At 31.6% G+C, this 13,029-nt stretch overlaps 1 protein-coding gene across 4 annotated transcripts in view; it reads right to left on the reverse strand.

Moving 5' to 3' along the window:
• Positions 1-10,213: 10,213 nt before the first annotated feature.
• LOC136974031 (mediator of RNA polymerase II transcription subunit 19-like) overlaps positions 10,214-13,029 on the reverse strand; it is a 32,951-nt gene continuing 30,135 nt past the window's right edge. The window contains exons 6-7 of one of the 4 annotated variants that reach the window (XR_010880579.1): positions 10,380-10,514; positions 10,214-10,317 (exon numbers count right to left, since the gene is read on the reverse strand). Coding sequence is in view for 2 of the 4 variants with exons in the window: in XM_067268802.1 (XP_067124903.1) it covers positions 10,271-10,317; positions 10,460-10,514 (102 nt within the window). In the remaining 2 variants the exon portion in view is untranslated. Of the gene's footprint in view, positions 10,333-10,379; positions 10,515-13,029 lie in introns of all 4 variants that reach the window. The other 3 variants (XR_010880580.1, XM_067268803.1, XM_067268802.1) reach the window with 3 other exon arrangements.

The following is a 13,029-nucleotide window of genomic DNA, read 5'->3' on the forward strand; positions in this document are numbered from 1 at the left end:
CAAAAGTTTACCTATGCTAATTGTACAGTACGAGCCGCCATTTTGCAATGCGTACAATAGGATGCCTTATCGATATGTAGGATATTTACTGTGAAAAATTAAAAAAGAAACGGTGTAAAAAGTAACTGTTGGCAGTTTTTAGTCACGCTAAACCTCATTTGTATACCCCGGGGGGATGGCAGGATGAGTTTCAATTCGTCAACAATACTCAGAAACGATATTACAATTGATAAATAGATGCATTATCGTAAAGATTAGCGCTTGATGTGTTCATTATACCTTCCTCGGAGGCAAAAGTTTCAACAGCGACGAACTTTAGTTAGGTTACATTCGGTGAGTGACTCCTGTACGCGAAGGTCCTTCCATCGTACAAGGACGTGCGAGCTGAGGCCGACGATCAAACAGCCGTGAAGATGGCACAAGACAAGGTCATTCACCGTAACCCCAAAACGTACTTGGTACAAAATACGTCTTCTAACCAGACTCGTCTCGTTTAATTAAATAATGTACATTCTCTGGTACATTGTCTAACCTTTTTTATTAACGCGTAGTAAATTAAAATAGTTTTTCCATTTAATTTATATTTACGATGTGTACCATTTTATACATGGGCCAACCATAGAATACCTTTAACTTTTTAAAAGAAATTTAACGTCGTTATCGTGAATTTACCATTAAATAATCTTCCTCCGGAGGTTACTTAACGACTTCTACAATATTTAAAATGTCAATTCTAAACCATAAAACATATAAAAAAGTGGAGGCAGAAGCCATTACCTGTTAGAAAATTACGAAATTTTATTATCACAAAGTAATTAAACCGTACATCTGATATAATATGAGCTAACATTGCACAATAACAAGTGATTTATTACAGGACGATGAGTATCGATACTCATCACGTAAGATAAATGGCGATTGTTTTCTCTAATGGGGATATCTGCAGATAAAATAGGCATAAACGGAAGACACTAGTTACCATCTGGAAGATGTTAATCGCGTATAACGTGTCCTCTCTTCCATACGCGGCATGGAAATCAGGAAGTGAAAGTAATGCCCATAAGCCATCCCTTAGAAGTAAGCGGCGTGGAAAGTTAACTTCTAAACATAGAACAGAAACGAAAAATTAAGCTTATATATTTATAAAAAGAAGAATTATAAGATAAAGTAGAAGATAGGACACCAGAAAAAGTCGCGGTATTTTGTATACTAGTGACAGGTATATAATTAATGTCCGTCGTTCGTGTTACGCACTCGTGACTTGCGACCATCTTGTTTTTTCTCTCTTTTCTCTTGGATTTTTTCACAAAGTTTCGATCGAAACTAGAATATTTCTTTCATAAGATAAACATTCTTCCCTTTATCAATAACACTATAATTTTATAAAGTTTAATAACTTTCGTAGAAAGCGATTAAACTTCATAAAATATTTAACGTCGGTGCGTGCCTCTGAGGATAAATGAGAAGATCCTTCGGAGATAATTTGAAAGACGTTCAACTAAGCGCAAAAATCGAGAATAATTTTTATGTTTTTAAAGTGAATTCATTCGTGGATAATTCCTTTTCGATTCGATAATCCATTGATTAGATCATTAATGTCTATCCAGGCCTTCTTCTTCTTTGGTATATTTTCCGCATTCTCGTGTAGGATTTATGTGGACTTCAACAGGAAATTTCGTGTCGTAAAACGTTTAAAAGTATAAATCCCCAACTGGTTTCTTGAAAAGTGAGAATTGTTCTATTGAATAATGGTTTTCTAGCAATATAATGTAGAAAGAAATTTACTTTTTTTAATAAGAAAGCTGACAACTTTGTTGCTGGACTTGCCATTTTAAGTCGGTCCATATCTCCCGAACCAACGGTCCGATTTTCTTGAAAATTTCTAGAAACATCCTCCCATTATACGCAAACTTTCCTGTAAAATTTCAGAAATTTTCGACAAAAGGCACGGGAGTTATTAAACTTCAAATGTAGAGTCCAAAAATGTATAAGTCTGGAGTGGTCATTTTTTGACCGATGGACATACTTCCCCCCTTTATATAACATCCAAGAAAGGTAAAATTTACGATTAAAACCGCAAGGTAACTAAAATTAATCGATTGCTTGATGGTAACCGCGTAACTTAAACAATTTTATAACTTTTCTAAACGTGTTTCCAAGGTTATCGAGATATTTTACGCCTCCAAATCAGGAAGAAATTAAGTAGAATATAATCGTAATTGTTGGAGTTTTTCGTATTTTTTCCAACAATAACTCTATTAAAAATCACCACCCTTCAGTTATCATTTTAATAACTTTTTCCCCCCTCTTTAAAAAGTCACACAAGGATGGAATTAAGAAATTTTTGTTTTTTGGTCTGGAATAATAATTATATTTAATCAAGCATGGTTAAAAAGTTCGTAGGGCGAATCTTCAGGAAATGTTTCTATCAATAATTGCCAATTTCCCTAAATTTCAGAGGCATACGTTTACCCTATTTTCATACCATTAAAACCGGTATGCTCCTTAATTACATCGGCAATTTACTAAAATATTTAAGGCATATTTGTTTGCTTGTAATCCAGGTAAACTATTGGGTATGTAGTCACATATAAGTCATAGTAAACGATCGAGGTGTGTACCATTTCAATGATAACACCACGTCTGGTATTACGTACGGTACACATCATATCTATTTTGTAAGGAGATTTCTGACTCATCCTGTACGTCGTATGCAAGTTACAGCGTACCTTTCTCAAGCCTCAATAACATAAATCACTATCGCTTTTGTACAATACACATTCCTTTAGTGCGATGCCCCATTAGAAAACACGGGAAAAGTTAAATTTTCTGGAATAAAACTCAAAATTTAAGTTAAAAAATTCAATAGATTAAGAGATAAATTACGCGCTAACAGACGTACAGACGTTAACACAAAACATTAATTTTGTGCACGTAATCAGGAGTTTTAAGGTCTTTAAACGAGTATTTTTCAAGAAAATTAATCAACTTTTTTTCCTTATTTTTCACGCTTAAGGTTAAAAAATAATTTCTAATTTTTAGTCCATTTCGCTTCTGGCATCCCTATCGAGTTTCGTTCGACACGAAATATTTCCAATGTGAATAAACTATGTAAATAAGGGACTGACCTATTTAATAGGGCTACAAAATATATTTAAGGTTTGTATAGATGATATTAAACGCTACGTGAATGGTTGAATAGGTGACAACGAGAATTCTTCTGCCAATAAAAAAAAAAGTAGGAATGACCTTCGGTAGCTTTGTCAACGAGAATAAATTTGTATAGGTGTCAGGTAAACACGTTTGTGTTGGGTAAAAATAGCACTTGTTTGATTAGCACGAATGTTATAAATGTACGAAATATTTCGTGACAATTTGCTGATTTTCATGCATAATTTTTCAATGAAACCGGTCGTTTACTTTCATTTTGTCATGCTCATTTCCATTTCTGTAAGTGGATAACACCGGTGGGTTCGCTCCTCTCCTGGAAGTTTCCGGGTTTTATTCACGTTAGAGCACCTAAATAGGGGGTTAGTTTCCCCGGAGGTACCCCCACGTGTCGCTTTCTGTATACGAATAAACCAATCATTTAACACCCATTTCTATGATAGGACTCTAATCAAGGGAAATAGAACCCGGGTTTTCTCCTAGATAGAGGGAGAACCCTTCTATCTAGGGGCCCTTTCATTGGCATTCCTCCATGTAAGAGATTCTTTCATTTAATGTTCGTTTTCCGTTTTCTATAACGTAACATTCGAGCCCAAATGACAAATGGTCCTATTGATAACGCTGTATTTGAGGAGTGTCAGTTGGCTCGTCTGTCCGTATTCTTCAAAACCTCTTTTATATGGAAAACATGCGAAAACTGTGTTATTTATTTGTTTTAATAATGATCTTCGTGTATTTTTACGGTAGCACGAGGACCGTATTTGTGACAACCAAGGCATAATCTTACCCTTTTCATGCTCTGACAATGCAATGCTTATTTGCATTTCATCACACACAAGCTCACTCAGACTACCAAATCATTAATAGAGTAACGTCTTCGGGTCTTTCGTACGTCGAAAGAGGCCTGGGTCACTCGCTTCGTGAGGGTCCCAGTGAATTCAATGAAGCGAATAGTTTATAAGATATTTACGAGGGTCTCATAATGCATTTATTATACCCTTACTGACCTCTCGTGAGACGATCTGATACATTACTTAAAACCTAGTGCGATAGGCAGGCAAAGCGCCTGTTTAGCCTAATATAGAGGCTGAAAGTAGCCTTTCTTCGTATATAAATTGAGTGATAGAAGTATAGAAGTGTTTATTACATTTAAAATTTATTTATGTTGATTATAGTTAATTTATTGTTATCAGAAAAGAGCGAATCTGTCGACAGTAAAATTGAGCAATTATTTGTCTTGTAAACTCACGTTTACATTATTTATTATTATTTTCCTGTGTAATAAAGGATTTCTCGCGAATTACTCCGTAGAAATCGATGTAATCTGATAATGTAAACTTCAGAAGCATAATTGTTACATCGTGCCAAAAATTTCCGTGTTCTTCGGCTTTCTAACGATAAAAAGCGCTATTGTATGCAGATTTACGAGGGAAAAACCGATTCTTGAATTATAAATCGTGCTTTTACTACGACCTTGAATGCTTTAAGTAGGCGTAGAAAGTAAATAATCTTAGGAAAGGATATAAAAATGAGTTTTCCTTGAGCAATTCGCACAAGAAACTAAAGGAGTGCCCGCTGGAGCCAACGCTTTAAACTAGAATAACCCTTCGGTAGACGATTATTTACCAAATTAATGCCTTAATTCGTTAAATCTTACAGTTTAATGCTCGCTTACTTCATAAAAAATGGGCTATAAAAGTAAAATCCTTTCGAATTTTAACACGAAAGATGTACGGTTGCATAGATTTATCTCATTGAACCGCCATTAATCTTGATTAGTAAAGTAGAAGAAAAAACTAGTTTGTATCGTTAGCGCTCGGGGTTTTAATACATAAAGGTCCGCCCGTATCAAAAATAATTTCATAGTTATGCCCCGTGTAATGGCATTCCGACGTTAGTATGCCCCAAGGTAGGGCATAGCCTGGCAGGAAGTCGATTATCAAACGTTTCTTTGTCGAAGGTACAATAGTCAGGAAGTGTTGATTGTAGCGCGCGCGGTCACTTTCGGGTCAACGATGTAACCTTCGATAATTTTATGCAATTATGCTATTTTCGAGCATGTTTTTAAATATAAATTTCTATGACATTTACTTTGTTCCTTTGGTGCTTTTTAATATCAATTGTGATGCACCCTTATTATACACCAGTTCACCAAGTAAAATAGTACAATATTGCTACTTTTTTTATAATTTAAAGAGGTAGATTTTATTATTTGAAACTTAAAAAAATGCTTGCTAAGCTAGAAGAAACCACAGAAATACGAGAACAAGTGCAGGGAGATGCAACAAGAGTGTTAATCAGTTTATAAACACTACATGTTTTACATAACCTTACGACAACACACGGTAAAATTTGTATGGTTTTATAACAATTTTACACGAATGACTTCATTATAACCTAACTTCACACTTACTTTTACATAGTTAGCCGGCCCATTATACGAAAACACTCCAGCGAAAACTTCACACACTTAAACGTGAAGGGCGAAAGGCAAAAATTTGTACAAATTCGAAACGAATTTTACGCTTATTTTAACGTAAACATAAAAATTAATTTTAACACTTGACACCTTTTTTCGCGTAGTTTGCCGGGCGCGACCCATTATCTCACAACACGTGTGGATAACTTAATTAATAAACGAAGTTCATTATCTCGTCGACTGGGCCAATTAACCTGTTACATTTTATGATTAATTTCGTGCTATTTTTAAGAAGGAGAAGAAAGATGGCGGATGGCAAAATTAGATCCCCCCGTTTTTAAGCAGAAACCTCCGAAAACAAGGTCATGACGGTTTGCTGCATTATTTAAATGAGTGATGCCGCCATTTTCGTCCTCGACACTACTCGTGCGTAATCTGTTTTTGCTCGTTAAGTTCGTGAACTTTATAAATATTCGGTATAAAAATTTATTTTTATATTATTTATCAATATTTTCCATCTTTTTCCTAAAAAAATATCCCGTTTTTAACGTATTATTCGAGAAAATTTTCAATAGATTATTGTGTTTGTTTCACTACTATTTTTTTGTCGTTTCGTGGTTTGGCTCCATTGACTCAATGAGAATTAAATCTACATTTCAATCTCTCCAATCTCTTTTCCTCTTTGGAATAGTCGTAGATTATTTTTTCCCTATTTTATCCTATCTCGATATTAAATATTTCCTCTTTTGTCTTACTTTTTGAGGAAATAATTAAAGAATTTTTCAATTTTAGAGCTTTTTTTAAAAAAATTTACTGTTTATTAGCATTTTAATTAGGAAATTGTTAACGATTTATTTTTTGATGCCTGAATATTTCCTCTTTTATCTTACATTTTGAGGAAATTAAGTTTTTTCAATTATTTTTAACACTTTAAGCTCGTAACTACACCTAAATTAAATTAATTAAAATCTAGAGACAGAGAAGGTTAATCATTTCCTCTTTTATAGATGAATTTTGAGGAAATGAGGAATTTTTAAATTTGGAAAATACCCTTTTCTAAATTATATTTTGCGTACAGTACTTCTATACCTTTACTGGCGACTACACCTTATAATTTTATACTTCTAAACACGGATTATTTTAACATTTCCTGTTTTACTGAGGGAATAATTGGAGGAAATAATTGAAGACCTTCTCGATTTTTTAAATAACGAATTAAAATTTTTAAAAATCGACTTTTTTTTTCGTTTTATTAACGTTTTTCTCGTCGTCTACACACGAATTAATTTCCTATTACACTTATTTAAGGAAGTGTTTGCCCTTACCTAAACCCTATTTCTTCCTTAAAATCTTCCGATAGTTAATTAATTAATTAAATCAAGTATAGAGGCTAGAATTTTTTACTTTTAGTTCTTCCGTGAACACACGTACTAATTAATATTATACTTAAAGTTCACTCTAACTAGTCGCTGTTCCTATCTAAATACATTGCACCCTCGATATAACGAAAGGAATTCCGAGTTGTTATATAAAAGCACTGAAGTATCCGGTCGTGGGTTCGTGCCCGGTCACGTGTCGAACACCTGAATAGGGGTAGAATTCCTCCCTTGTTTGATAGCCTATTAATTAACCACCCAACCGACCTCGATATAGCGAATTCTCAAAAGGACTGTGCTTATACCAAGAGTCTAATGTAAATAGGGAGTTTGGAGATTAGAAAATTCATTTGAACTTTGTAAGGATGGTGGAAACTTCATTTAAGTTAATTGAATTCAAATCACATAGGGATGATAAATGTTGTCGAGTCTTACGTCAAGTGGGCTACTCATCTGGTGTCAAAGACCCTATAAATTTTCGTCGCCTACTTTTCCTAGTTTCTAAAGAATGTTGACACAGAGTGCTACAGCACACTTGAACTCCTCCGAAGACACTCCATTTCCATCCTTCAACATTAAGGATGAAATTTATCCTACTTACTAACTCCATTCGTGCCTACTTAATTACAACTCCTAATGGCATTTTTTCAGATCTGGAGCCTCGTATTGTCTCCGTTCTCGCCAATAACAATTATTATTGATCTTACATTCGTGCGCCTTTAAGGATAAAGGATTAAAACATAAACATCTCGATTGTTATCCGAGGAAATCGGCCATTTTTGTTTTTTTAACCTGTCAAGGAAGAAGAGCATTTATTTCACTAGAACAAAAATGCGTGCCCTGAAGTGATTCTCCGTGAAATTTTTCCTGTGGAGTGCCAAATATATTTGTTAAAGACAATGAAAGTAATTGTTCCGCATCCCGCTGTAAATCAAAAATAAACGTTTGGCTATTGACCTTCTACGCCTCCGATTCCTAATTAGTGCCATATTTTAAAATTACCAAGCCAAAATCCGAGCCAGAATTTCCACACGGCTATTTAAAACCCTTTTTTTTTATTACTAGGAGCGTGTTTAACAGAACCTAATTACTATATTTAAACGTTATTCTATAAATTCAGGAGAGACAATTGGCATACCTTTATTGGTGCAATTATCAGTTCCAGCACGACTTATCACCGTAGTTGAAGTCCATAAATAAAAATCTAAACGTGATATAATTAGAATGCCACTCCTTAAATTGCATTAACTAAAAAAAAAACATAAATAAATAAATAATAAAATGGTGTAACTCAACCCCTCAATAAAGGGATTTTTGAAATTCTACTTAATAAACATTTAATTGAAGGGTTTGTTCACTTAAAAGATTTATAAATTGTGCCACTAGAATTTCAAATGAGGGCAACTGGACGTGTAAAATTCTCATCTATACATTATTATTATTATTTTTTGGCTTACATAATCCGGTTTGTGTGTAAAAATAATTGTTATTCTGGTAAATTTAAAGGACGAGATAATGTGATTTTCTAATTTTTCTATCCTTTAAAACAATGAAATTAATTTAGGAAAGGGAAATTTGTCACTCATTTAAAAAAAAATAGTTCTATTTATTTATTATTTTCCTCCATTATATAATAATAAATCATTTTAATGTTTTTGAGGCTTATTCGGCTTATATTATTAAAGAATTTCAATTTACATCATGTGTTGTTTGGAATTTGTCCTTGAAAATCTTAAAAAAATAGAACATTTTTTTTTTTTAAATGACAAATCACTTTTAAATTCATACAGAATTTGGCTGAAGGACACTTCCTAATCTAATTTCTTGCAACTAAACTTTATTCTCCCGTCCTCTATAAACAGATTTAATCATTTTTATAAAGGCCGGGATGAAAAATACCTTTCTATGTTATGTTATAATTGCTTTTGCTATTTTTTTCTCACAAACTGGATCATCAATATGGTCCTTTTTTCTTTTATCAATTTCACGCTTGGATCTCGCTTCAAATAAATCATTTCGATAACATCTGAATTCGAAAAAATAAATATCGACATGCCTCGTAACTAATCTATAAAGCATAACTTGGTTTCCAACGGTGGCATTGTCTGTGTACTGGAATAGCAACTTTGAATCGTGTAAGGTGTAATTGTCTTTTGTTGTTTCAGGGGCAAACCTATAAAAATTTTTATATGGGTTAAGAATATTCTAAGTGGTCTCTAAATTCAGAAATTGGATCATTAATTTTTTAACAAGTTAGGAAACGTTCGGTTAAGGTTGCGGTTGCTTGTAAGCTCGTTACGACTATATTAATTTGTGAAATTTCATAGTCGAGATTTCACGTAATTTCGGAGTCTTCGAGTAAGCACTAATTTAGACCCTAACTCGCTTCTGTAACCTAAGATAGCCCTATTATGATCCTATGAGTCACATGCCAGATAAGTGATTATAATATTATCTATGACTAAATATATTAGAAAGTTGGTCTGTCTGTCTGTCTGGGGGTTTGATTCCATTAACAGAACCCAGATTTAGAGTCTGTGTTGTTAGAGATATCGTTAAAAATTGAATGAGAAAAACAAAATGATTTTGTGCAATAAATCAAAAAATTTATTCACATATATAATTATATATTATTTTAAAATTTAACAAAAATTTCATATACTAAGTAAACAAAATATTCTTATAATTTACAGAGTCCTATTATTTACGAATGAATTTCGTGAATTATTATTATTTTTAAACAATCAACTTCAAATCTAATTTATCTTTTTCCTTTGATATTGATAATTTATATCATTGAATAAAGAAAATAATAAAATTATATATAATATAATGTATATATATTTAGTTGCATAATGAAATTCTTTACATTATATTCATATTTGATATTGGGAAATATCCATTTTATAAATAAAATTCCCCAATTTTGAAAATATATTAAGTTGCACTTTTTGGTATCAAACTGTTCATTTTTTCCCCCTTCTTTCTTATATAATTTACATTGAAACGGTCAGGTTTTTTTCCTTAAATATTGTACAATTTTATTATATTTTGCGGCACAAAAATGTGTGAAATTTTTTTTTTGGTTGGTTATCAAAATCAGGAAATTGTTGAAAATGTTTTTGTGAAATTGTTGCCATTAACAAATCTTATAAATTATAATATGATGATTGATGAGTGTGTTTCAGAAAATTCAATGTAATGGACTTCTATTGGCAGAAACGCATTGTGAATCCTCTCTCTCTCTCTCTTCCTCTTTTAAGTTGTGTCTCGTGTAAACAATGAAAAAGCAAAGACGGCGGACCGTTTAGAGTCTCGATTCCGTTAATAAAAAAGTATTCGAGTTAATAATTGCTAAAAAATAAAAAACTTTTTTACAAAAATTTACTAAATGTACACTGTTTGGGATATTATACCTTATACATATGAACACGTGAATGCTTTTAAAGGCATATTATTTACACGTCACAAAGTAGTTATAATATTCGTTGAGTACCGTTAGCGTGGAGGGAGTTGACGGGAGCTACGGTTCCTTCTGGGCTGTGCTTCTGCTGCAAAATAAAAAAAAATAAAATTAATATGGCAAAAAATATTTAAAAATTTCCTTGTTTTGTAATGATTACATTAACTAAGATACCAAAATTTTCCTTATTCCGGAATTAGTTCATCGCTGCCAATGAAAATTAATGTTTTGGATTACACAACTTCACACGATTAGCTGTAATAAGCCAAATGTCGTGATGTTTATCATCGTAGAGAAGTTGATCCATTAGTCAAAGTATATTATGTATTAATAAGACTTAGTACTTCAGATTTATTGAGATCACCCAGTTGAAATTTAGAAAAAAAGCTTAACAAATAAATATTTATCCTTTAGATATTATGAATGCACAACGTATAAGACTATTAATTTAGTTGATGGTTATCTTAGGACAAATTTTCTATTTTACACCCAATGTGTAAAAAAAATGCATTGTAATCAGGTTAGTGAATGGATTAAAGTTACTGGTAATTATCCTTGAAGTGCTCAATTACATTGGGGATATTGTGTTAAACATTTCCTTTAAAAATAATACATTTAATGGTGATCAATTCTTTTCATAGTGTAAGATGTAAATTATTGATCATTATCATAGAAAAACATTGCTATAAGATTGTTTGAGTTCTCTTACTTAACTTTTATTGATTAGAAAGACTTAAATTACTTGACTGTAATAACAAAATTATTTTGGGATTATTATTTAGTATAGGGAAACTAATTCACATTCTCAGTAACGAGAATTATCATCACATCAAAGAAACATTGTGTTTCTTTGTAAAAATGAATTGTAAAGATTATTTTTAAAATAATTTAATTTATAATAGAATGTTTCTCGTTATTTAGGGAGTTGCAAGATAAAATATGGAATTTTTTTAAAATTTAAATTAAGGATCTTATCTACCATTTAATAATAATAATATTATTATAGTAGTTCCAAAGCACATTATTATTATTCATTAAAAAATTCCATCACAACATAGTTACAGATTCAAAAACTTAATCCATTAACCTTGCTTGCCAAATTATCATGCATACAGTGAAGCGTCTGCTTAGAAAGTTGCCAGGTGAGCTAATAAATATATTTTATTTTTCCATTAATATCCGTGCACTTCCATTAGTTGGGACTATGAACAGTGTTTCAGTTTGTGACGACCATAATGAGTTTCCTTGGAAATGCAGTCGAATGGTAACTAACCACATTAGCAGAAAAAGTAAATTCTCAGGAATGCGCAATGTTTTGTGTCAAGTCCGCTGCTTCATTCTGCTGTCATTTTTATGCCAAACAGATAATAAAATTTCCATTGAAAAAAAGCGGTTTGACCAGACAAATCAAAATAATTAGAAACCATACAATGTAATTTATGATGGCAAAAATAATTCAGAACATATCCACTGTTCTCACAAGTCAGCAAATATAAATACCATCAAATTATAATGCATTTTTATGCTGACTTGTAGACAAACAAATAATTTTCTTGTTTTCTTTTGTGAGGAGCACCTGATTAATCATATTTTTATTTTTAAATAACATTGCATTACTCTGTACATTTAAGTATAATTTTTTTTATTTGTTTTGTAGGAATAGTCAAAAAACTTGAGAGATGTCTAATAGTTTAAATTATAACTAATGATCTTATGTTGGGATGCATATGTAAAATTATTTATACAAGCTTCTGTAAAGTTATGCATTCTTTATTTTTAATTTTGTGATCTTTGTTATGTAACAACTTAAAAATTTATGGTTAAAGTTCAATTGACCACTTCTCAACAAAGAATGTAAATGTTCTATGTACAAAATATAGATGATTAATTCATAAACTGTGTTTTTAGACCACCTCCTAGTGTATTTAAATTAAATTCCAAGTAGTCATTATTATTTTATTTAACACAAGAAAATGCAATTACAAAATTGTCATTAGTGAACAAAGTATCAATTGAGAATAACTGATGCGTCAAAACACGTAGGCAACTATTATAAAGATAATAGAGGTTTACAAACATTTTTGAATTTTTATTATTGCTACATGGGGGAAAATATGCACACTGTTGCACTAAATCAAAACAAAATTATAAAATCTGTAATGCATTATTTCTGTTGTATCATCATCAAAAATTTAATCCAAAACGTAGATTTTTAACTTTTTCATTCATGTACCTATTTTGGTAGAATGGGTTAAAGGTGTATAAAATTAAAACATTACAAATACGTTTTAATATTTGTATGGTTGAAATTTTAAAAGCAAAATAAGACAAGAATACAAAATAAATAGGAATCATTCTAATTTTACTAAATGATGCTTTTCAAACTGCAGGTTACAAATTCATGATAAATTGCAATCACTAAAAGAAAAAATAAAGTTTTCAGTATATACACATATTCTTGCAAAAACAGCAATGACATTGTATAACCTCACAATGGTAATGTAGCATACATGTTACTCAGTGTCTCTAACATGTGTGGATTTATAATAAAATGTATAATTTACAAATAAATCAGTGCTTCATTGAAAAAAATTATATTAAAA

The sequence above is a fragment of the Centruroides vittatus genome, unplaced genomic scaffold (genome assembly GCF_030686945.1).
Source record: "Centruroides vittatus isolate TY-2023 unplaced genomic scaffold, ASM3068694v2 contig_337, whole genome shotgun sequence".
Lineage (NCBI taxonomy): Eukaryota > Metazoa > Arthropoda > Arachnida > Scorpiones > Buthidae > Centruroides > Centruroides vittatus.